This window comes from Haliotis rubra, unplaced genomic scaffold (assembly GCF_003918875.1).
Source record: "Haliotis rubra isolate DU_JTF1 unplaced genomic scaffold, ASM391887v1 Scf689, whole genome shotgun sequence".
Lineage (NCBI taxonomy): Eukaryota > Metazoa > Mollusca > Gastropoda > Lepetellida > Haliotidae > Haliotis > Haliotis rubra.
In genome coordinates this window covers 281,745-309,268 of record NW_025767400.1, presented here as the reverse complement: position 1 = coordinate 309,268, position 27,524 = coordinate 281,745, and the positions used below count along the sequence as shown (strand labels likewise).

At 38.1% G+C, this 27,524-nt stretch overlaps 1 protein-coding gene across 1 annotated transcript; it reads right to left on the bottom strand.

The window, feature by feature from the left end:
• Window positions 1-426: 426 nt before the first annotated feature.
• On the bottom strand, window positions 427-27,524 carry LOC124258255. The gene is given in 5 exon segments (XM_046692323.1): window positions 427-1,318; window positions 19,351-19,547; window positions 19,550-21,507; window positions 21,509-21,813; window positions 27,435-27,524. Coding segments are annotated over 3 exon segments (2,307 nt in total). The 5' UTR covers window positions 21,674-21,813; window positions 27,435-27,524; the 3' UTR covers window positions 427-1,318; window positions 19,351-19,363.

Below are 27,524 nucleotides of genomic sequence, written 5' to 3'. Positions count from 1 at the left end.
GCGCTAAGATAGTCCTAAATGCCATACATTAACATTAACTTACGACTATCTTAGCGCTAAGAGAGCTTCGAAAATCTAGGCCCCAGAGTCTAACTGTACATTATGTGACAAGAGGATCACAGGAACTGACTAAACTAAAAGCAATAACTGGAAATGCTTTAAATGCTGATTATAAATTATTATTAATGTAAAATAATTCTAGAAATAAATACTTTGAATGACCATCATATTTCATTAAATTTAACATTCAATTCACTTTATACATAATTGTTTCTGCAATTTTTTCTTTAATGTATATCAGAATAAATAATCACAGACATTTATACCTGACAAGCTTATCAAGCTAAAACGGTCCTGAACAATGTTTTTCCTTAATTTGCTATGAATTTATAGATCAGTAATTCTCAAATTTAACTTACTATTCACATGATTATAAAAGTATTGATCAATGTGAATAACATCCTAATTAGTGCTGCTGTACAGTGTATGACATCAAACTTTTATAAAGTAACTGAAATTATTCTGAATACACGTTCCATGAACCTATCTCAATAATTAACATAATATTATCTACAAATTGAAGAAAAAGATAGTCCTACACATCTCATTGCCTGCATCACTATAGGACTGTAGGACTAATAACACTTGATAAATGCCATTATTATTTCTAGATGTAGTGTGAATTTGAATGCTGTATATTTTATTATAAATGCAGGATATTATATTTACAGATTCACGATACAAAATCAAAGTTTAACAGTTTGAAAATAGCAAATCTTACAGTGGTTTAAAAAATACTAATATTGAAAAATCATTCTCTCAGATTCAGATACTTATTTCCAGAAGATGGTTTCAAGATAGATAAGAATAATATACCGGAGCATGATATAAACATATACTGAAGGAAACACATACAGGAACACAGTAATTGCAGTTTACTGCCCTGTTAGACATAAATGCCTGGGCTCAAAGAACAAGATTGAGGTGCAGTTTTAGAAATTACAGTACACTGCTTATGATTGACCTTGTCATTATAGCACAACAACGGTTAAATCTCTATCACAGACTTGGCAATGTGCTGAGATCACTCAGCGGGATATGCCATGTACATAATGTTTGTCAAATAATTCACTTCCCAGATGTTGCCTTGTTTCTGTCCATCAGTATCACAGCATTACTTCTGGGCCTTGTTAAACTAATGGCACATTCGCCATGTGGCATCAGACGAGTCTTCTGGCTGAAACTTCTGGTCCAGCGATGATGAAGGCACTATAAAACTGCAGCAAGGCGCCAAACAAGACGAGGAGGTTATCCCTATCTGTGGAGTTAAGAAAACGCATAAATCAGCATTATGAAACTTCAGCCAGTCATACAATCACAATGCTACATCATGGTAACATTACCTTAGATTTATTTTTAATGCAATGTAATTTTATGGTTTGACAAAATCTACTTTTGATTTAACATTCAACATTCCGCCAGAAACATTTTAATTCATTAATGAAGTTCAGCTGTTTATGACAATAGATTTCTACAGAACTCGTTCCTTTCCCAACGGTTTGTTTTGATACACACGAAAAAAATGTTTTCATGCATACATGACACGTTTTATGGATAAGAACTTCTTCTGAGCACTGAAACATCGTATAAAGAATTTAGAGAAGTTGTTGTCGATAAAATGTGTCATGTATTCATGTTCGTCCAACTTCTAAATGGCTTTCAAGAACTAGCCTCTTTCTGGTGTAGGTGTTGACAGATGTTTTTACTTGGTTATTTGAATCATGTTGTTATGTTTCCAAACGAAGAACTTTGTTTGTAATAAACATGTATAATGTTTACTTCCCCTATAGAGTGAGTGAACTTAGTTTTGTGCTGCTTTTAGCAATATTCCAGCAATATCACAGCAGTGGACACCAGAAATGGGCTTCACATATTGTACCCATGTGAGGAATCGAACCCGGGTCTTCAGCATGATGAGCAAACACTTTAAACCCCTTGGCTACACCTATTTGATACTTGAAATCTGGTTCTTAAATTTTCATTCCTTTCAGCTTTTTATTTTTTTAATCTGCAGATTAACACTGGGGATCAGGTTGTCAAGTTAAGTAATGAAAGACCGACGTAGTTTTGTATAGAAAGCTGCAAAACCAACAAAATATAAATACTTATAAAAATTTGTTTGAACAAAATGTTTTAAGATTGTCTGTTAGACAATCAATAGTCTCTGAATAAATATAATTTTGATTTGAACAAATAAACCCATTTAAATTGAAAAGGAGCCCCAGGGAGACGAGAGACTCAGAACCTAAGCCTGAGGAAATCTAGACTTGCTTCACTTAATAGGGCTTTAGAATTGCAGGGTGAGAAAATAGTATGGTGCAGGGATTGTGAGACAGAACTAGATTGTGTGTAGAGGGTTGAAACTTTAGGTTCAGTTACTTTTCATAGGATTCATGATTGTTTGCTAGTTTAGCTAGCTAATTTTACATACAATAAGCATTTGGGATAAAAACATAGATGGAGACAAGTATCCGGTAATTTAATTGTATGATCATGCTTTTTATCACACCAGCGGCACAGTGATACAAGGTATTTGATACCAAAATGGGAGATAACTATGCTCACCACCAATGGTACAGTGATACAAGGTATTTGATACCAAAATGGGAGATGACTATGCTCACCACCAAGGGTACAGTGATACAAGGTATTTGATACCAAAATGGGAGATGACTATGCTCACCACCAATGGTACAGTGATACAAGGTATTTGATCCCAAAATGGGAGATAACTATGCTCACCACCAAGGGTACAGTGATACAAGGTATTTGACAGATACAAGGTATTTGATACCAAAATGGGAGATGACTATGCTCACCACCAAGGGTACAGTGATACAAGGTATTTGATACCAAAATGGGAGATAACTATGCTCACCACCAATGGTACAGTGATACAAGGTATTTGATACCAAAATGGGAGATGACTATGCTCACCACCAAGGGTACAGTGATACAAGGTATTTGATACCAAAATGGGAGATGACTATGCTCACCACCAATGGTACAGTGATACAAGGTATTTGATCCCAAAATGGGAGATAACTATGCTCACCACCAATGGTACAGTGATACAAGGTATTTGATACCAAAATGGGAGATAACTATGCTCACCACCAATGGTACAGTGATACAAGGTATTTGATACCAAAATGGGAGATGACTATGCTCACCACCAAGGGTACAGTGATACAAGGTATTTGATACCAAAATGGGAGATAACTATGCTCACCACCAAGGGTACCAAGGGGTACAGTGATACAAGGTATTTGATACCAAAATGGGAGATGACTATGCTCACCACCAAGGGTACAGTGATACAAGGTATTTGATACCAAAATGGGAGATGACTATGCTCACCACCAAGGGTACAGTGATACAAGGTATTTGATACCAAAATGGGAGATGACTATGCTCACCACCAAGGGTACAGTGATACAAGGTATTTGATCCCAAAATGGGAGATAACTATGCTCACCACCAAGTGGTACAGTGATACAAGGTATTTGATCCCAAAATGGGAGATGACTATGCTCACCACCAATGATACAGTGATACAAGGTATTTGATCCCAAAATGGGAGATGACTATGCTCACCACCAATGGTACAGTGATATGGGACCCTGTCTTCAAAGTGCCGATTATGAAAAATCCCTCACTCAAATCTGATTTAAGCCTTAGCACTAAGACTGCTTTGCATTGCAAAACACCTCTGACCAGTGTTCCTGTTTTCAAAGAACCATATGACACATGCCTCTCTGACCAGCCAACCAGTTAGTCTGTCTCACGGACAATGAACCTCATTATTTTCACTTTTGTCTAACCCTTTCTGCAATACAAAATCTCTAAATGAAAGAAGTCCAGATTTCCTTGGGTTCAGGTAGAATTTCCCTCCTCACTGGCACACCTTTTCCATTTAGAAGGAATTTGTTTCTATCAAAATTACATATATTCAAAGACTAAGCGTTAGCCTACCAACCATTGTGTCAGAACCATATGACACATGCATCCCTGACCAGCCAACTAGAGAACCATATGACACATGCATCCCTGACCAGGCAACCAGTGTTCCTGTTATCAGAGAACCATATGACAACCATGCATCCCTGACCAGCCAGCCAGTGTTCCTGTTATCAGAGAACCATATGACACATGCATCCCTGACAAACCATATGAAACTAGTGTTCCTGTAAACAGAAAACCATATGTCAACCAGTGTTCCTGTTAACAGAGAACCATATGACAACCAGTGTTCCTTTCATCAGAGAACCATATGACAACCAGTGTTCCTGTTAACAGAGAACCATATGACAACCAGTGTTCCTGTTAACAGAGAACCATATGACAACCAGTGTTCCTGTTAACAGAGAACCATATGACAACCAGTGTTCCTGTTAACAGAGAACCATATGACAACCAGTGTTCCTTTCATCAGAGAACCATATGACAACCAGTGTTCCTGTTAACAGAGAACCATATGACAACCAGTGTTCCTGTTAACAGAGAACCATATGACAACCAGTGTTCCTGTTAACAGAGAACCATATGACAACCAGTGTTCCTGTTAACAGAGAACCATATGACAACCAGTGTTCCTGTTAAGAGAGAACCATATGACAACCAGTGTTCCTGTTAAGAGAGAACCATATGACAACCAGTGTTCCTGTTATCAGAGAACCATATGACAACCAGTGTTCCTGTTAACAGAGAACCATATGACAACCAGTGTTCCTGTTAACAGAGAACCATATGGCAACCAGTGTTCCTGTTAACAGAGAACCATATGACAACCAGTGTTCTTTCATCAGTCCTATATGAACAGAGAACCATATGGCAACCAGTGTTCCTATAAACAGAGAACCATATGACAACCAGTGTTCCTGTTAACAGAGAACCATATGACAACCAGTGTTCCTGTCATCAGAGAACCATATGGCAACCAGTGTTTCTGTTAACAGAGAACCATATGACAACCAGTGTTTCTGTTAACAGAGAACCATATGACAACCAGTGTTCCTGTCATCAGAGAACCATATGACAACCAGTGTTCCTGTTAACAGAGAACCATATGACAACCAGTGTTTCTGTTAACCAGAGAACCATATGACAACCAGTGTTCCTTTCATCAGAGAACCATATGACAACCAGTGTTCCTGTCATAACAGAGAACCATATGACAACCAGTGTTCCTTTCATCAGAGAACCATATGACAACCAGTGTTCCTGTTAACAGAGAACCATATGACAACCAGTGTTCCTATCATCAGAGAACCATATGACAACCAGTGTTCCTTTCATCAGAGAACCATATGATAACCAGTTTTCCTGTTACCAGAGAACCATATGACTACCAGTGTTCCTGTTATCAGAGAACCCTCCTTCTTCAATGCCACTAGCCTAATTCTACCAATTCCTCGAAATGGCGTTACTGTCACACTGAACTGGCATCCTACAACAAGTTTAAATTGGATGCGTACTTCCATACTTCAAAACAAGATTGTTTAATGGATTTTGAATCGACACAAACTATTGACAAAGGGTGTCATCAAGTAATCTACAATCTGTCTACCGAACTGAGTTTAACCAGATAAAAAACAAATCAGGCATGATCATCTCTTAGTCAACATCCCTACAACACTAAAACAATTTAAACTCCCCCAAACACCCATTAATAAAATATTGATGTGAACTTATCAAGTTTGATTCATTACATAACACATCCAGTTCAAAAATACCCACATCACGATTAAAGATTTATTGCCCTGAGATTTATAGGCTGCAGCCAAGTAGTAGCTACGATCGGGAACACTGTTTACCAGGCGATGAAGCTGCCAATCTCTATGTTTCCAGATCACAATTATGACAGCTTTACAATGCTGAAATCTGCACTGTTTAGCCAAGCAGGTGATTATTTTCTCGTAAATCATCCCCAAATGCCACAATAGCCAATTGATTTTCATTGCTTGTAAACAGCATGTGCTTCTTAAGGAGAAATCCGTTTCACCTTGGTGAAAGGCGATCGTATCGTCTGTGATAGTGTCAGTGCAGTTGATCTCAACATATGCTGCAATTCGCATGTAGCAACCGGCTCATGGTATCAATACAGCATTCACAGTTAACCAATGACAAATGATGTCTCCAAACCAGGCTAGGTATTCTGGTACAGTAGGGTATAGTCTTTACCCTGTATCATATTTGTATCTAGCTTGTGGTCTAAATATTATGTACATATATTTGGGAAATTGATCAAAATGTTCTAGCAAATTAATTCTCCTGAAATTCTCAATCTTGTTTGTTTGTTTAACGCCACACTCAGCAATAACAATTGAGTGATGCACGAGCATCGATCTGTGCAATTGGGATATGAATCACTGACCTTGTCAGCCAAGGAAATTCTCAATAAAATTATTTACAATGTCAGTAAAATTAAACATTTTTGTTAATAGTGCCTAGGCAATTATTTAAGCCTTGGCAATTATTTACGCGTTCAATGTATTTCTGCAATATTCACAAGAAATTAGTACAGCCATGTAAATTGTCCTTGCAGTTAGAGATGATCATAAAGACTATTTCTACACCTGTGTAAAACATGGTTAGGGGATGTCAGGCCTGTTTTGTCTGTTGCTTAATGCCACATTCGTGCTTTCTGATAGTGGTCTGTAAATAATCAAGTCTGGACCAGACAACCCAGTGATTGACATCATGAGCATCAATCTTCACAATTGGGATTCAATGACAAACATCAGCCATGTCAGCAAACCTTACCACCAAAAACCTTACCACCAAAAACCTTTTGTCACCTCTATGACAAGCATGGGTTCCAGAAACCAATTCTAACCCAGGGCTTCCTTCCACAAAGCACTAAGTTGTAAGTCACTAAGGTAACCTTAGTGCAATGTTAAAGAATGGGAGTTAAGGTTAACCTTAGTAAAGGTTGCTTCGTGAAAGGAGGCCCTGATTCTTATGATTTAGGGGATGCATATTTGATCAGAGTGTTAACATTGCAAATACAATACTTTTCATGTTAACATATAATGCACATAGTACTGCCAGAATCATTTGGTGACAAACTTCTTAAAAACACAAATTACTTCTAAAAATGACCTATTCTTGCATTCCTCTAAAGTGAAGTTATTCAAATAATGTTGTCCAATGACTAGTCTGACTTACGTACATAAGTACTGGTCAGAGTGTAGTGACACACACAGCTTTCAATGGGGTTCTTGTTCTACACATATGCCTCTTTGCTGCCAATGTATACTAGCCCATTCAAGAGCATGGACCAGTTAACACTGATAACTAGCCTAGCTATTCACTATATTGGCCACTTGGCTTAGAATCAGCTGGATTTCTATGGCAGTGACATGTATATAACCACACATAAGACTTGTCAAACTTGGACATTAGTGAGGACATTTTAGCCAGTTTAAATAATAAAAGGGAACAGCTCACCCAATACAATCAACCTGAACCCTGCTGGGGAGTGGGTGAGTGAGTTAAGATTTACAGTCACATAGGCAATATTTCAGCCGCATCGTGACTAAAACAAGTTTAGAATTCAATAAAAATACATGTAAATCATAAAAGACTGTCATCGAAAGACAGTAAAACCAACTAGAATATCACAGTATCAAGAAATAATACTCTAAAATTTGATTTCAAATAAGGACAATACAATATAAAAAATGGCTATACGTCGCCAACAACTGAAGGTTGATCACCATACTAGGAACCATGGGGACTTACAGTACCTTTGCTACCTGCATGGACCCTAGTTGGACTTACACCATCTCTTCAGCCGCTGGCGATTGTAGGAAATATTTAACAAAGCTTTAAAAGAACAAAAATACATTTTTAAAATCTGGTTAGTTTAAATTTAACTTGGAAAGTTTTGGGACTTACATCCCTGCTGGGGAAATAAAGATGTAACTGACCAGATGACCTCAATGATTTAATGATCTAAAAGGGCTAATCCAGTGGTTTGTTTGGTCAGATACTCCCAGAATACTAAGGGACTCACTCCGATAAAATACTCGGCCAAACAACTTGGATCTGAGTCTTTTTTGACTAACAAACACTAAGGATACAAAGTTAAGAATTTCCCCTACGAAAAATGAAAAACATAACAGAATAAAAAGATAAATAATAAAAATAAACGGTCAAGTGTATAATGGTCCATGAGGCCTAATATACTAAATAACATGTGTGTCTGTCTGAATGATATCCCCCTAATCTTCAGATGTGGACTTGAATCGGGCACCCAGCTGCGGGAAATAATACTGTAGGGTTTTTTTTGTTTCGTACTAAGGACTAATAATTATTATGACTGTTTGTTGCTTAAAACTGCACTCAGTACTCATAATTCCAGCCATATAATGACAGTATGTCAATAGCAATGGCCAGACCAGTCAATCCAGTGATTTATCAATCCACACTATTGGTATACTATGACATGCATCACTCAAGTCACCAAGCCCTACCACTGGTTCCATTAGGTCACCTCAGTCACCAAGCCTGACCACTGGATCCATTAGGTCACCTCAAGTCACCAAGCCTGACCACTGGATCCATTATGTCACCTCAAGTCACCAAGCCTGACCATTATGTCACCTCCACCAAGCCCTACCACTGGATCACCTCAAGTCACCAAGCCTGACTACTGGATCCATTAGGTCACCTCAAGTCACCAAGCCTGACCACTGGTTCCATTATGTCACCTCAAGTCACCAAGCCTGACTACTGGATCCATTAGGTCACCTCAAGTCACCAAGCCTGACTACTGGATCCATTATGTCACCTCAAGTCACCAAGCCCTACCACTGGATCCATTAGGTCACCTCAAGTCACCAAGCCTGACTACTGGATCCATTAGGTCACCTCAGTCACCAAGCCTGACTACTGGACCCATTAGGTCACCTCAAGTCACCAAGCCCTACCACTGGACCCATTATGTCACCTCAAGTCACCAAGCCCTACCACTGGACCCATTATGTCACCTCAAGTCACCAAGCCTGACCACTGGACCCATTATGTCACCTCAAGTCACCAAGCCTGACTACTGGTTCCATTATGTCACCTCAAGTCACCAAGCCTGACTACTGGACCCATTAGGTCACCTCAAGTCACCAAGCCTGACTACTGGACCCATTAGGTCACCTCAAGTCACCAAGCCTGACTACTGGATCCATTATGTCACCTCAGTCACCAAGCCTGACTACTGGATCCATTATGTCACCTCAAGTCACCAAGCCCTACCACTGGTTCCATTAGGTCACCTCAGTCACCAAGCCTGACTACTGGATCCATTATGTCACCTCAAGTCACCAAGCCCTACCACTGGTTCCATTATGTCACCTCAAGTCACCAAGCCTGACCACTGGTTCCATTAGGTCACCTCAAGTCACCACTGAGGTCCTGTCACCACTGAATCCATTAGGTCACCTCAAGTCACCAAGCCCTACCACTGGATCCATTAGGTCACCTCAAGTCACCAAGCCTGACCACTGGATCCATTAGGTCACCTCAAGTCACCAAGCCTGACTACTGGATCCATTAGGTCACCTCAAGTCACCAAGCCCTACCACTGGATCCATTAGGTCACCTCAAGTCACCAAGCCTGACTACTGGATCCATTAGGTCACCTCAAGTCACCAAGCCTGACTACTGGTTCCATTATGTCACCTCAGTCACCAAGCCTGACTACTGGATCCATTAGGTCACCTCAAGTCACCAAGCCTGACTACTGGATCCATTATGTCACCTCAGTCACCAAGCCTGACTACTGGATCCATTATGTCACCTCAAGTCACCAAGCCCTACCACTGGTTCCATTAGGTCACCTCAGTCACCAAGCCTGACTACTGGATCCATTAGGTCACCTCAAGTCACCAAGCCCTACCACTGGTTCCATTATGTCACCTCAAGTCACTAAGCCTGACCACTGGTTCCATTAGGTCACCTCAAGTCACCGAGCCTGACCACTGAATCCATTAGGTCACCTCAAGTCACCAAGCCCTACCACTGGATCCATTAGGTCACCTCAAGTCACCAGTGGATCCATTATGTCACCTCAATGTCACCAAGCCTGACCACTGGATCCATTAGGTCACTTCAAGTCATCAGGTCACCTTCTGGGACCTTATTTCTTACCCGAACTCCCGACGGGTCGTCTTCTTAGGACATTTTGAAACGTTTTCCAATGCCTTGTCTTGCATTATAGCTTATAGAGCAGCAGCATATTTTTCATGACTTCTTGTCAATATTTGGTCAATATCACTTTTATTGTGATTCACTGTGATTATTTGTTCAAACCAATTTTTAAAAGTATTTATATTATGTTGGTTTTGCAGCTTTCTATACAAAACTACGTCGGTCTTCCATTACTTAACTTGACAACCTGATCCTGTTCATCTGCAGATTAGAAAAATAAAAAGCTGAAAGGAATGAAAATTTAAGAACTAGATTTTCAAGTATCAAATAGGTGTAGCCAAGGGGTTAAAGTGTTCGCTCATCATGCTGAAGACCCGGGTTCAATTCCTCATATGGGTACAATATGTGAAGCTTATTTCTGGTGTCCATCGCTGTGATATTGCTGGAATATTGCTAAAACTAAAGCAGCGTAAAACTTAGCTCACTCACCCTAGACGGGAAGTAAACATTATACATGTTTATTACGAACATTTAAGTTCTTTGTTTCGAAACATAACAAAATCATTCAAATAACCAAGTAAAAACATCTGTCAACACCTACACAGAAAGAGGCTAGTCTCAAATACATAGTTGTCTGTGAGGTTCCATGTGTAAAGTACACTGTGGACAGCAGTACCCCTTAGTGACCACGACAACAAATGTTGACACGTATAGTTCCCCGTGTCACGATGTAAAGTAAATACGTCCTGTCCAAACACTTGACCTGTTGACATACTGGTCATAACAAGACACTTGTGACAGGTCAATGTTGTACACAGTGGGTGAGTGAGTGGGTTGGTGAGTGAGTGAGTGAGTCTGTGAGTGAGTTAGTGACTGTGTAGAGTGACTGAGTAGAGTGAGTGAGTGAGGTTTTATGCTGCTTTTAGCAATATTCAAGCATTCTGCACACCAAAACATCATGCTTAACAAATATGGAAGCTGATAACCCCCAAACTCCTTGACTAATGTCCATCACTACTAAATGCCCTTCAAAGAAATAGTGAGTGAATGAGTTCGATTTTACACCGCTTTTTAGCAATATTCCAGCAAAATCACCAGAAATCCGCTTCACACATAGTACCCATGTGGGGAATCGAACCTGGGTCTTCGGCATGATGAGCAAACGCTTTAACCACTAGGCTACCCCTACGTCCCCTATCCTTCAAAGAGGGCGGTGGGGTAGCCTAGTGGTTAAAGCGTTCGCTCGTCATGCAGAAGACCCGGGTTCGATTCCCCACATGGGTACTATGTGTGAAGCCCATATCTGGTGTCCCCCGCCGTGATATAGCTGGAATATATTTTAAAAGCGGCGTAAAACTGAACTCACTCACTATCCTTCAAAAACTACATACCCCGGTACTTTAGCAAACTGATATTTGACACAACTTCAAAATGATAACCAAATGAGGAAAACACCAGGACCAATCTTTTACTTCCAGACAAACATGAGTTAAACCATCAATGTTCAACCCCATGGTGACTCTATATGACATGGCATTTCATCATTTCTTCTATGCTTGCAAGCAGTTCAATCATGGAGGCCATATGCACCAAAATATGTTTTTGAAGCTATGATTTGGAAACGGGACACGTAATTGGATTAGTAAATGAATGTGGAAACTATTTATGATATGAGTACCATGCCTAGAGATTAATGAAGTTCTCTTCAAAGAGTCATTCAACTCACCAGCTCAAGCACTTACACACCTTCAGCACTAACTGATCTCTCATGTGTGAAAAGTAATTTGACAAACCCAAACATGGGCATTCCACTGATGTCTATATATACTACTCAATAAATGTTAAGGATCATGACACAACAGATTAACTGTAGCATGAAAGAACCAGGTGGCACTTAACTTTATTTGAGTATGTGAAAGGATAATCCTCCGATTACCTAAGAAATATCTCATGATTACATTTCTCCAACATTGACCGTCCTGATTAAACGGCAAAGGAAGGTGACCTCGGTACATGGCATTATACAGATTTTATCAGGTCCTGCTCTAGTGGTTTAAAATGACTTGCTCACGTCACTATTTATTATACACTTGACATGTGATGTTTTAAGCACTTCTGAAACTGAAATCTGTATTTGCAGTTTACATGTAACTCAAGCTCTGCTTAATGCTTCTGGATATTGGCAAATATCAATTTCAGATTAGTTAAGTCAGCAAGGCATTAAGTGGAATTACCAAAGAAAAGTTATTAGCTATTTATGTTTTACCTGAGGACATAAAAACAGGTTGGGGTGAAATTGAATTTATGTAAAAAATTGTGTCACGTATAAAATAACTTTTTAACAAGATACATACATCACATGTATGTGAGTGACTGTGTGTACAAGTCACAAGCCCACTGGGTGAGTGAGTGAGTTGGCTGTTTTATGAGTAATGATATTCATGAAATATACCATTCCTGTACTGAAAGAATTACTAAATTTTATGGTTTATTACACTAAACCATTTTATTACTTTACAGGACCTTCATATTTCCCATAAGAACCCTTGAAATTAGTAATTAGTGGTCCTCTTAAGAGCTCTAGTCCTATAGATCAAGGTAAAACCATGGAGTGAGTGAGTGAGTGAGTTTTAGCTTTTAGTTCATCACACCAACTTCTAAATCCCACTCAAAGAAGACAGTTTCATCTTTAAGTAGCTTTTTCCCTTACCCAATTGAGACAGGAAGAAATCTAGGAGCAAAGAGAGTTAATTGATTTGATTCCCAAGGTGAAAACTTCACACTGAGTTCCTCAGTCACTTGCAGAACAACCAAATTTCAGTTTCCCCTATTCCCGGGAGAGCTTAGAGTCAGGTTGTGGCAGGTAGTCCCGTGAAAGCTAAAACTGAGTTATTTGCTAAGGAAACATCAGATTACCATACTCTAGATTAGCATGCTGAGTAGTGAGTAGTGAGTGTTGTTTCTTAACCATACATTACCATTATACCTTAGATTAGTGAACACTGTCCACTTGTTCCTTAGAAATGTATAAACACCAAGAGTGAGTGAGTGAGTTTAGTTTTACACCACACTCAACAATATTCCAGCTATATGGCGGCGGTCTGTAAATAATTGAGTCTGGAATAGACAATCCAGTGATCAACAGAGCATCGATCTGCACAGTTAGGAACCGATGACATGTGTCAACCAAGTCAGCGAGCCTGACCACCCAATCCCGTTTAAGTCGCCTCTTACGATAAACACCAAGAGTAGTGCATGACACTATATTTATATTACAATAGATAAAAGAAATGAAGCTACAATAAATGTAAAATTAAGGAAATTATATTAGAATAGATAAAAGAAAATAAGCTTATGTAAAATTTAATCTATGAGTTAAAAGATGCTATATAAGGGAGACCCAATTTTGTTTGTTTTTCTTGTGCATTGCGAGTGACGGGAGAGTTAAATCCAGTGTTAACTGCAGTGTGACCAGTCCTGCAAAAGCTATATAGGTTTTGAGGAGTTTTTGTTTGGCCAAACCTTCCCCGGGAAAACTTTAGCCTAGGCCAAACTCTCTTCCCCACCCACCTCCTAGGCTTAATTTTCCCCACCCTTGAATCAACTTTAAAGGCTTGTGATCTGGTATTCAAAATTTGGAAAAGTTTAGAAAAATGGTTAGAAACAGCTCAAATTTACATTAACTTCACAATTTCAAAGATAATGCTCGGAATCAAAGGAAGAAATAACAATCCTATTAACGCCGTTATCTTACTTGGTAAAGACATTATGTTAAAAAACAGTCAAAACATGAACATTCCCACTTTCGGGTATATAGTAAGTCAAATTAAGCAGTACTACGACATTACAAAATATAATTATTTAGTTTCTTGTGAAAACGACATTTTTGTTAAATTCTGGTCATCATTACTATATTGAAAACTTGATTTATGTGAATTTACCTCATTGACTGTACACTGTAAAAGTCACTGTATTCTATGCACTTCATATATGTCAATTTGTGAGTGTATATACTGTTGTACATGTTAACCAAACTGTAAATTTGTAAACATGAAAAATATGAAAATAAAAAAAGACAAACAAAAAACCTTTAAAGGCTACTTGTTTCCCATCCTTGCTCTTATATCAAAAGGGGAGATTCTGGCCTAGCTTGGCTATTTCATCCCCAACCTTGTTCTCATGTTTATGTTTGTCTTGAAAAAGTCAGAAACAAAAACAAGACTTAGCTATTCACGTGAACACATTGATAAGATATTCATGTTGATGTCAAGTTCCATTATCAATTTACAGGTCATCTTCATCTTCATATATAACATGTACATGGTTCCCATTTTGTTTTAATACCCTTCTATAAGGTGAGATTAAAAAGAAAAGCAAGCATAAAAGCAAAGATATTATATCATTACTATTGTTTTATATTATCATTTACTTATTTTTATATTTCAATAATTTACTTATTCCCACTTACTCAAAATTGGCTTATGCCAAAATCATTACTGTTTTCGAAACTTTAACTAAAAACCCAGTTTTAAACTTGGATGTCCATATCCATTCAAAATTTTATTCCCTCACTCATGGCTTTAAATATGGCATCCATGTCGACGACATCAACTTAACAGTTGGAAGCAGATGTAAACATCAAGACAACAACAACAACACAACACAATATCTGTATCAAATGCTGTATCATCTATCATTCCACTATATTGCCATATTCTATATTCAAAAGAAAAGGTTTGATAAGGTGTATACTTGGCCCATGGATATCTGAATCATATTTCATTCACACAAAGTGATTATGGATTAGTAAACAAGCTTATGTGAATAATGTTCCATTACATTTATACATAAATACAACAAATATTAGATAATAAAAAGCATGATAAGAGAGCAAGCATATGTGAATAATGTGTACCTGTGTATATTACATCTTATTTCAAATGTGCGATTGAATGTTTACATCTTATGGTGGACAGATGAAGAACTAATGCAATGTGTCTTCATAGGAATGGCGGCAGGAGCAGGATGGATTTAGAGATATATGCCGTTCAAACATGTATGCATTCAAATCACTACACCCAAGTCAGAGGCAAAAATGGACTATTTGGCAAAAATGTGTACCAAAATGTAAGTCAAAACTACTGCTGGGCCAGAATCTCCCCCTTTTGATATGAGAAAAAGGGTGGGGAAGAAGTGGCCTAGCTAGGCCAGAATCTCCCCATTTTGATATAAATGCAAGGGTGGGGAAGAGGTAGCCAAGCTAGGCCAGAATCTCCCCGTTTTGATATATGAGCAATGATGGGGAAGAAGTGGCCTAGCTAGGCCAGAATCTCCCCCTTTTGATATAAGAACAAGGGTGGGGAAGAAGTAGCCTCAGCCTGGCTAGGCCAAAATCTCCCCCTTTTGATATAAGAACAAGGGTGGGGAAGAAGTAGCCTCAGCCTGGCTAGGCCAGAATCTCCCCCTTTTGATATAAAAACAAGGGTGGGGAAGAAGTGGCCTAGCTAGGCCAGAATCTTCCTACTTTTCATAGAAAACAGAACAAAATATCCTAGTTTAAACAGGGGGAAAAGTTTGGCTGGGGGGGGGGGTTTGAAAGGGAAAGGAAGACTTTAGCCTAGCTCAAACTTTCCCCGGGGTAAGAATATCCTAGGACAAAACCTCCCCGGGGAAAGTTTGGCCTAGGCCAGATTCTCCTCGGGGAAAGTTTAGACCGGGGAAGAAATGGCCTGCTATACCGGGCCATACCCAGTAAGAGCCCAGTTTGAATCTTTTTACTCCTATCTATAGTCCGTTTGGCTCAAAATCGGACCGATGAATTGCAATCTAACTCGAAAACTACTAAACATATAATACTCAATGAAACACTGATCATAATCAAAACATTAGACCAACTCTGTGATTTTTTTCAGAGTTTATGTCCTAAAAACTATCATTTATCATTTTGACACAGTTCACTATTTGTTACGAGGGAGGGGTGCAAAAAGAGGAACAGCCAGGTGTGTGAGAAAGGATGGAGACAGCACAGGTAAATGATTCAATAACGTTAACTTTGTCGGCACTTATGCACCTGCTCCGCGTAGACCTGGCTGTTCCTTCTTTGCAGTCAGACTGTCCTCCCTCGTAACAAATATTGAACATTGTCAAAATTGACAAGCTTTGAAGTGAGTGAGGGAGTTGCACTCAGCAATATTCCAGCTATATTCCTGCGACGGTCAGTAAATAATCAAGACTGGACTAGACAATCCAGTGATCAACAGCATGAGCATCAATCTGCGCAATTGGGAACCGATGACATGTGTCAACCAAGCCAGCGAGCCTGACCACCCGATCCCGTTAGTCGCCTCTTACGACAAGCATAGATTACTGAAGGGTCATTCTAACCCAGATCTTCACGGGTCGAGTGCTGCAACAACAAACCAACCAACCATCAAGTCTGGAGAGAAAGATCCCACAGAAACAAAAATGTGAAATATCTCATTTCCCCTTTACTTTCTCCACACGAAAATGTTTTTTATAATAATAAAATGAATGAGATTTAGTTAAATTTTATCTTTCACTGAACTGACGTGTTCATATTTTAACACTGTTTCATTAAGGAACTGTGAACTATACTCTAAAAAATGTGTGTTATGGTTAGTTATCCCCTTCAAAGGAAAACATCTAACCTGATATATCACTTTCTAGTACACGAGAAGGCATACATAGAAAGATAGATTCAAAACAAGATACTCTTTTACCCACGAATTCAAGTTCAAAAGTCTGAAGTACCTAAGATAGCAGCTGCATTAACTCAAGAGATCTACTGATAGTGCTTGACATACAACCACGACATTCCTAACAAATGAGTGACAGCAAAAATATATTAATAACTTCGGGTAGATGACGCCCAAAAGGCTTGTTTTATTCTCAACACAAAATACACTGGATATACTGAAGAACATAAGTCATGGATCATGAATATTTCTACGGTTATGCTTTTGTATTGTGTAGTGAAGACTGAACGCACAATATCACAAAAATATCCCTCTAAATATTCATGATCCATAACTTCTTTTGTTCAGAATATAAGAAAACAGACACCCCATTGCTTCAAACATTTTATAATTTTACAACAAGGTAATGTTTTTTTCAGTCTGATGTCCTTTTCTGTAAAAGATATTTATGCATAATCCTAAAAATCCTTATTGTCATCTTAGCATGCGCCAGTGCATCTATTATAAGTCATTGCCATGTAATCATCAAATCAACAGATGTCAAATTACATCAAGACCTAATCTGTACTTCTTTCACTGTACACAGAGAAACAAGCCATGAATATTTCCAGGGTCATGTTTTTGTATTGCATACGTAAGATTGAACGCACAATTTCATAAACATATCCCCAAAAATGTTCATGATCCATAACTTATGTTGTTCAGTATATAAGAAAACAAACACCCAATTGCTTTAAACATTTTTTAAATTAGGTTTTTAATTTATTTCTAAAGGAAATGCTCTTTTCAGTCTAATATCCTATTTTGTAAAAGTTATTCACACATTTTCCAAAAAAGTCCCCATTGTAATGACTTCAGCATTCTCCAGTACATCTTTAGCCCATGTAATCATCCAATCAATAGAAATCAAAATACATCAAGACCTATTCTGTTCATCTTACACTGTACACAGGGACAAGTACTTGTCAAGTACACCGATAAGAAACTGCTGTGTCACACCACCACGGATTAACTACACTTTGCATACAAATTGTCCCATGCTTGCCTCATGTAGAGTCAGACATAAGCCTCGCGGATATAATCATACCTTTGTATAGAATTATCCTAAGATATGTGAGTAAGCATAGACTGTTAAAGGGGATTAGGCCCAGACAATGTGGCAACCCCAGCCAAGTTAGACTGAAGTCCAGACAAACACTCATGTCAACCATCTTTGGATAGAACCATCTAGCTGGTTATAATAACCACTCTAACTATGTCACAGTTTATTGCACTGTCTGCTGATATTGGGTGTAATAACACTGATAATAGTCCCCTTTTAAAACTCATCTCTGCGTTGATGAGGCTGTTCGACTGAGTGGAGGGCATCTCTACCGCTTGTCAGGAGGGGACACCATAGTAGCCATTGTATGGCAGCATAAAAGAGATTGGTTAAAAAATGCAGTTTTTACAAGTTTGTTCCTAAAAAATAAAACATACATATTCCATGGTCACTGCCTTTCCCCGACTAGATGATCTGGGATGTTCCTTTATTATTGCCCTGAAGGAAGTCACTGATAGTCTGCATTATTTTAATATAGAACAATTGTTTTGGGATAACAAATTGTTCTATACTGTACGTCTCAACTTCTAAAATGCCACTCAAACATTCATTATTTTAGTTCATTATTATATTGATACTAGTCCAGGTGACCTATTTACAAGACTTGACTCATAAGTAGAGAGATTTACACAGTGTGCGCACCACTGTTTACAGTTATAAGTCAATTTCCTAAATTCTTATGTCCAAGATTCTTCATTACATATGCATGCTATTATTACTGTATTGCTTGTATTTGTCAGGGATCTACATGGAGTCCTGTATTTGAGGGTCTCTGGGACTCATAGTCATACTCTTAATTTTCAGGGGTCCTGGACAACAAAATGGGGGTCCTAGACACTTAAATATTATTATTATTGTTATTATATTGTGTATCATAATCCTCACATTGTTACAGTAATTAAATTGCAAATAATACCATAACCCAGGTAGTAGCAAACTCTGTGATGACTTATTGTCACTTGATTGGAATTTGTACAAAAAGTATTTGGACTTTTTGTTAGTCCCTGTGGACGCGCTAATAAATTTTGTTGCGTCCATTGTCCATTTTTAAGCGTATAGGATGCAGGAATTCATGCCCTGTAAATCCCTGATTTGTTATGATATGGCTAAAATAGTGCTGATGTAACTACAAATAGTAAATCATATATGTAAATGGGTTTGAGACTATAACGAGAAGTGAGCGAGAGGACACCATATTGTTTTGGTGTCAGTGTACAGTGTAAGCATGGGATACCACGTGAGAGATCAGATGATTAAAGGAGGGACTTTTAACCAAGGAATTGTGTTATCTATCAACATTTGTACATGAAGAAAAAGACTCACCATCAGTCCATCATCAAGAACCATCCAAGTTCTTCAAGGGACCCCATATTTGAGGTGCTTCACTAGCAGCTCCTCCAGCTTTCCCTGAAGACTCCTTGAGGAGCTTCTGAGTCTCACGAATGATCAACCGAGCATCCAGAGAGGTGGCACTGGCTTTCCTTGTCACGTCACTGAAAGGAAACACTAAGTAAAAATCCCCTATAACCTCCTTTGGTCCTTTAGGAACGGAGGCTTGGTCAGGCCAAAATGATTTTTGCCAGTGCGAAGGGCTGGCTTTCTTGTTCCATTGAACTGTTTCTGTGAAGTAGATGTAGGACCTGAATTGAGAGACCGCACATTATTCCTGCCTACTGTCACACTTTTGCGAATTTGAGATGTGTCTGAAACAGATATCTGTGACCTTCTACGTCTAACACTGAATTTTGTGGGCGTAGGAGAGCTGGTGGTTGTTTGGCTTGCATCATCTGTCTCAGGTGGGTTTCCAACATCAAAATTGTTCGCTGTACCAATGAAGGCATTACGTCCCACTTTTGTAACTGTCGTCAACTGAGACACACTCTTAAAGGAACTTCTGTTGCTTTTCTTGACACTTAATGCATATCCATACCTTTTCACAGATGGTTTTCTTTGAAGAGATGCTGTCCTTGTTGGACTCTTTTGAATCTCTGTAGTTTCAGAGGTGGAATCCGATGGAAGAAACAATTGTGGGATGCTATCTCTTGAGTTCCGACCTTGTCTTGACATTAAGTCTGAGTTTTCACTGCATCCAGAAAAGCTGGACACTCCACTGTCTGATATAGAGGAACCTTTACTGTGGACCTTGTGTAGCTTGTATCCTGATTTCTTGGCTGAAGCATGATCTGACCTGGCTGACCTAGGGTCTTGTGTGCTGCCATCTCTTGTTCTGGAATCCGACACACTGGAAGAACTCTTTGGAAGACTAGTATCAGATTTGCCCTTTTTCAAAGTCTCAGGTGATTTTGTATCAAGATTTTCATCATTATCTGAAGGATACCCTTCATCGTCAAAATGTTGAACCAAAGGGAGGCCAAATATTGGTCTACTGGCTTCTTCGTCCCCATCAGCCATACACATAAAACCAGAACTTCTGTTGTAGTCACCATTGGTGTCAAGATCACCTTTTGCGGAAGTCTTCCTACTGCTGTTTGGAAGTGAAGGAAACTTGTGAACACTGCTTCCTCTGCTTAATCTACTCACTGAAGTATTTCGGTCAGAGATGAGACTTGTATGGCTTTTACTACTTTGGCGACGATGAAACGCTTCACCGCCACGCTCAGTGTCAGAATCTTTAAAGTTCATCATGTCCATGAGGTCATGTAGCAATGGCTTCTTCACAAGGATGTCTGCCTGACAATCTGAGCTCAGAGATGGGCTGAAGTTCACCTCAAGAAGCCAGGGTTTTAAGTTTTCATCAATAAGTATATCAAAACCATACATTTCGAAGCAGTTGTCAACCTTGGACACCATTGGCGCTTGTGTCAGGAGTGTTAGAATTACAATGTTGGTAATCCTCTTCCACATCTTCCCGTCCTTGATGTTGTTCTGATGAAAATAGTAGCGTAGTTGATTCAAGGTCCACTTGCAACCTGGTCCCACCCTCTCTTTGTCAGTGCTATAACTCGGGCTGTGCTTGTTGATAGAAGTGTTGGTTAAATGCTCAAAGACATTGTTGATGTTATTGAGATCAAACTTTTCCGTACTGAATCTGACAATCCCTTCCTGGTATATATACACAGACAATGGATGGAAGGATGGAACTGCAACGTAAATCCTCATATCAAATTTGTACCCTGATATAAGAAGAGGGTTGGGGATGTATCTCTGAACTACAGCATTGTAGTCGTATTGTAATTCAGACAGTTCTCTGAAAAGAAAAATTCCTCTTCCACGGGACAAGTCAGCAGGTTTGCATATCCATAAAAGAGTCTTTGGATCAGCATTCTGCTTCAGTTTGCTATACTCTGCTACATATCTGGTGTAGTCATTGGGTAAATTGAAAGCAATCGGACTAAAATTGAACACACCTGCTCCATACACACCTCTCATACGTTTCAGATTCCTTGCCAAAGAATCCTTCTTCGTAATGCCTGTGGACTTGGGATAGTGATTCAACCGTTGCCATGGCATCAGCTGTTCAGTAATCACAGGCCCTGAATCTGGATGTCCTCCACCAGATATTCCAGTCGTATTCATCCTGGGAAGTCTCCTCATACTCCAGCCAGCCCTTCTCGAGGAACACTTGGTGGAGGAGATCAGGGCCTTGTCCGTCATTGACACGGAACACAATTGCCTTCTTATCCATGATGAGATCTTGTGAGGTGTGCTCAGCTTATCCTTGAGGACTTGTCAGTGTGTGTCCTATGCACTGAGTTCCATACTGTGAGGAGGACATGATACGAGGAGCCCGCAACATGTAAGATGTCACATGTTGGAGTGTGTGATCTGTGAAGAGGAACAAGAAGTTTAACTTATATACATATCAATTTGTCTGACAAACTAATGAAGAAGACACTAACAATAATCTAATTATTTTATGATGTCGACTTTTTGTGTCCACAAAGACCAAAGTCAAGTCTGAAATGTTTATCACTGTGATGTAAACAGTGAGTAAGTGAGTTTAGTTTTACACTAGGCTACCCTACCATTCCTAGTGTAAACAAGGAATAGTGGTATTTGACTTGGACATGTCACAAGCAGCTATTCAGGATTTCACAGGCTTAAGGAATTGGTCACCACAGTACCAAAGGCTTCCTGGAAAGATTCCTGAATATAAATAATAAAAACATCATTGCTTCTTATCATATTAAAAAATAACTCACTTCTAAAATTACTTGACTAAAATTCAGTACACAAATATCTGTAAATTATCAGAAACTTAAGATGACACAAATTATGTGGATACTGATATTTCCTAGTTTGCAATTAATTATTTAAAAGCAACCTTCATAATATATTCAAATATATGTAAATACCTGAGTATGGTTACAACAGTCAGGCTTCAGTTTGACTTATTAATACTGAAACACAACAGTTAACTCAGGATTTGGGTTTTGCTACAGCAACATGTTCAGTCCTCTTAAATAGTTTTTCAGTGCTAAAAATATCCATGATCACTTTGTCAAAAGAATTATCACATATAGAAATAAAAAATAAATCCAGTTCAATACATTTTCTTAACACTGACTTTTCACAAAGTGTGGGCTGAAGGGGAACAAACATAACTGAGATTCTTAACTACAATACTATTTTCATACAACACCACAACCATGTTACTAAAATTTATCCATGGTATCAATCACAATTTCATATATTTAATAAAATATGATATATTTTCTGAATTGTATTCCACACTTAAATTCAATCCAATAGTAATGCAAAATATCAACTGTGAACAAGAAACAATCAAATAATGAGTTACACAATTTACATGCATACTTCTTTCTTATTAATAAAACCTAAAAAGAGAATTTTCATAATAAAGTGAACCTCAAAATAATAATTTTAATATATTTATTTTAAACTTATACCAGAGTGATTTATTTGCTCAATACAATGCTACTTCAAAATAACTCTGACAATTGAATTCAATACATAAAAATGAAAAATTCCTTTTATAAGTAATGATTTATGGAGAAGTCATGGTGTTTTCAGCTGAGGTAAGAGTAGTAAGCCTACCACAGTGTTTACAAGTCCTCTCCAACACAAATAAAACCTGGGTCCACAAACAGTTCCAAGCAAGATCAATGTGACTGTTCTGACGCGTTTACAAGCAATAAATCAAACGATGGAAACCCTGTGAACATAGACTGTTGAAAATGAAACAGGACATGAACAATGGAAAATACACTCTAACTGTAGGTTTCAATGCCAGAATAAATTGTGCTAAACAGTTTGCCTTGGAGATCTATCAGCCCATGCAGGTAATTACACTGCATGGCTGGATAATGGCTTCCGAACACGCCATCAACTCAGCATGGATAATAGGGCAGTCCTCGCAATGACTGTTGGAATAGAAATTTGTTTTTGAATAGCTTTCCTTTAGAAATGGCTATTTTTCTATTGATTATAATGGTTCTCTAGACATATACATGGGTGGAATTCTTTTGAATGGCAAATGGCCAAATTTAGTTAAAAACTTAAAAATTGGCTGGTGTACGGTTTGAATGGCGTAATGAGTAACAGTTCAAACATAGACAGCCTGACCTTGCTGTTGGCACATAATTTTCTTTTCTACCATATTCATATTTTGTTTGTCCTGGAACATTAACATGACAGTGAGTGAGACAGAGTTAACGCCATTTTCCAGTCTGTGACAAAATATTTAGGGGTCAACAAGAATAATTTGTGCTCCTAGCATAAGTGTCAATTGATTTTGGTCTCAGTATAATGCCAATGATCTTTTGAGATTTTTCTCGCAAAGTTTACATAACTCAGTGTTTGAACTATCAGCTCAATTCTCAACAGGTACTCTGACTTGTCAGTTGAATGTGGGAAGGTTCTGGACTATGTATAGAGACATTTGTCTCTTTGGTGAATCCAACAAAGATGGCGCCAACGCACCAAAGACAGTGACCTGTGACAATCTATGATTGAAACCCAGACACTGTCCACAAACATGAACTGCACCTCACACAACTGGACCCCCCATTTTCCCTTATGCGGAGGGGTAGCCTAGTGGTTAAAGCGCTTGCTCGTCATACCTTTGAAGACCCGGGTTCTATTCCCCACATGGGTACAATGTGTGAAGCCCATTTCTGGTGTCCCCCACTGTGATATTGCTGGAATATTGCTAAAAGCGGCATAAAACCATACTCTCCCTAATGCGACTCTTAAGTGGACTGTGTAGTACAAATTGCAGAATTTATCGAAATTTGGAATCTGCGGTCAGTCAGTCAGAATTGGTTTTACTTTTATTTTCAAATTACTGACAAGTGAGTAATGTCTTATGCTGACAGCATCAATGTTACAGACATGTTACAGAGGGTACAACTATCATGTAACCTTGCCCAAATCAGTAAGTACCGTAATGTCGCTTCTGTATTTTACAAGAAACCAACCGGGATTTATCTACCGTGCCCAGAGCAGATATTTGTCAGAAAATGTCAGTAAGTATTCCCAAAGTGAATTTTATACCTTCCCTATTCATGTTATACAGCTAAAATGGAATCTTACAACTTTGTAGAGATGCTAGCTATTTCACGGACAAATAAAGGGAAGGGGCATATTTTTCTTTTACATTGTTGCATTGAATAAAATGTTAAAATATTTTTTTAATTTAAATGAATAGTAAGTTTGGGAAAGCAAACTAGAATTCACCAATTCCAATCAAGGGCACTTAGTTTGGAATCTGAGAGAAATCCCTGATGTATGATTCTCCAACTCCAACATCTGGAACCATGATTGATTTTACCAGTCTGGCATGGAACTTGGAAGATTGGCACAGACTCTTGTACAATGCAGTGTTTTATCTACGGATGCAGTGGGACCAAAACAAATACATACTCATACAATAGATGTTTGTGGACAGTACTTTAGCTGTCTCTGCTGACTGCTGAACAGTGTAGACAGTAGGACTGTACAACTTTCAAGTTTCTCTTCACATAATGCCTACATATTTGACTCCACAATTTTGTAAAATACTCCCAAAATATTCCCATAAAAGACATAGCTGACAGAATATTTTTCAGATATGTGTACATCGAATCCAGATAGCAACACTACATTGTGTAGACATTAGGACTTTACAATACTACCAAAATATTCCCATAAAAGACATAGCTGACAGAATATTTTTCAGATATGTGTACATCGAATCCAGATAGCAGGGCTCCAGATAATTTTTCATGATCAGGAGTACGTACTCCTTATAGGAGTATTGGAAAACAATAAGAGTACATTTAGAGTACTGAATGGAATTTAATGGCGTATCAATAATCTTGTGTTTCATTTTATATATGCACCACAACATTGCTACTCTTGTGTAAACAGGTCAGTAAACAATAAATCAATACTTTTTCAGATAAATATGTCTGTAAATGATTCTGAAACCGTACACCATTGCTGTGGTCCGTATCTGCTACGTTTTTAAAATTGTTTCCTACCGTATCGTGCTTATTTTATATCCGAACATTCTCGATACGGCCCTTATCTGGAGCCCTGAGATAGCAACACTACATTATGATTAATATTGTCACTGTTGTGTTATCATTTTATTATATTCAAGTTTGTAATGAATGAACTGATTAGTTAATATAAAGAAGCAACCAAAATCAGATTACTTCCAACAGAGGACAATATCACAAAACATGCTTTCACAGCCCTTGCTGTACCTAGAGATAATAATGGAATTATTTTATTGACAAATATTTTCATGAGTCACAAATTTAGAAAATGATCCCTCCCAAACCATTTACTGTAAGTCACCACGAGTCCCATTTACCAAAGTCCATGTAAACCAGTTTATTCTCCATCAAGACAAAGCCTAAATTATAGACTCAACCATCTGACTGCATAAATTTCCTGTAAGCTTTACTATGGCTTGTTTTTCCAGAAAAAAGTCAGCTGCTGATGCAAAAGAAAAATAGAAACAATTCCATTGTGGGGGAATGTTTTTGTCTTTTTATGCTGTTATTTATTTTGTATATCTTTTTTGCTTTCTTGCACATAAACATAAAAAATGTACAGGTATTATTCTTCATCATTTCAAGCTGACCTAGTTATAGTTCTTGTTTCATTTGCAATTGTCTGTGTTTACTTCTGCCTTGGACAAGACTTCTCTCATACCATATTTTTCACGTCATTCAGTTTATTGCACAGCCTGACAATGGGTAACATTTGGTCAGCTGACCAACCAGCTGTGAGGGTCATGGACAGACACCTAAGTTTCACAATAATAGTGGGTATTGTTGGGGTAATGACCCAGGCATATTTTCACCACCTTTCATTATATCGCACTTATAAAACGGACTTAATCTCATGTCTTTCAAAGATAATTACATACTTTCAATATTCCTGTTGAGCTCCCTGTCAAGATATACCTGTAAGAATTACGCTTTCTGCATTAATTCAATAAATATTCATCCTTCTAATAACATGGTATGTATTCTGTAATGAGGTCATCACACGTTACAAGTATGTATTACACATGTATATTAATATGTTGCATATATAAAGCAGCAGCATAAAAAAGAACAAACAATTTTACCTTACTTGATTTTCAGAATTAGAGTTTATCCAATTTCATTCATTATCTTTATATATAGATTTATATCATCCCATTAATAATTCATGCATTAAAGTCTTAATGTCGATCTATGGCACCATCACCAGCAACAGATTTGAATCAGATACGTTGACTACATTCATTTGACGACAAACCAGATACAGACAGACAGATTTATTTAATAAAGAGGCCTTGGGCCCATGATACATACTTTCTTTGTGATAACAAATGATACCTAAGTGAAAAAATAGGAGCTGAGCAGGCACAGGTATGAAAATTTTTAATACAATATTATATAAACAACAAAATGCTTTTATAAATTGTTGGTTTTAAATGATGAGTCTTACTGTGTACCAATGGTAACTGAAGGGTTAAGTGCTAATAGTGTTGGCCAAACCAAATACAAATTTCCAATTAATTTTTTCTTTCAGAAATGAATAATTTTTAAATTGATAGCTGTCACCAGATAATACATGATAAACACAGTTTATTATCTAATTGGTCTCTGCTGTCACCAACTAAGTTAAAAATGGCCTGTGTAAAATGTCTACTACTTCCATACAGTCACATTTGCGATAAGAAATTAAAACATTAGAACAAATTGTTCTAAGTAAGAATTGATGAAAAATAAATCGGAAATCATACATTATGCATATAATATATTTTTGCTCCAAAACCACAACAGAAGACTTATCAAGGCCCGTAACTCTTCACTATAATCTCGCTCATTGAACCGAAGCGTGGACTCACCTATTTCTCATGACCGTTTTCAGGCTACCTCCGCAATGTCTGTGCATAAAACATAATCTGATAGAGACCAATACGCAATAACTTTACTCACCTCCACCTTCAACTAGCATTTTAATCGTTTTAGTCTTTTTTTCCTCATTTTCACGATCCCTCCGTACTCCCGTTTCGACCACCACAGAGA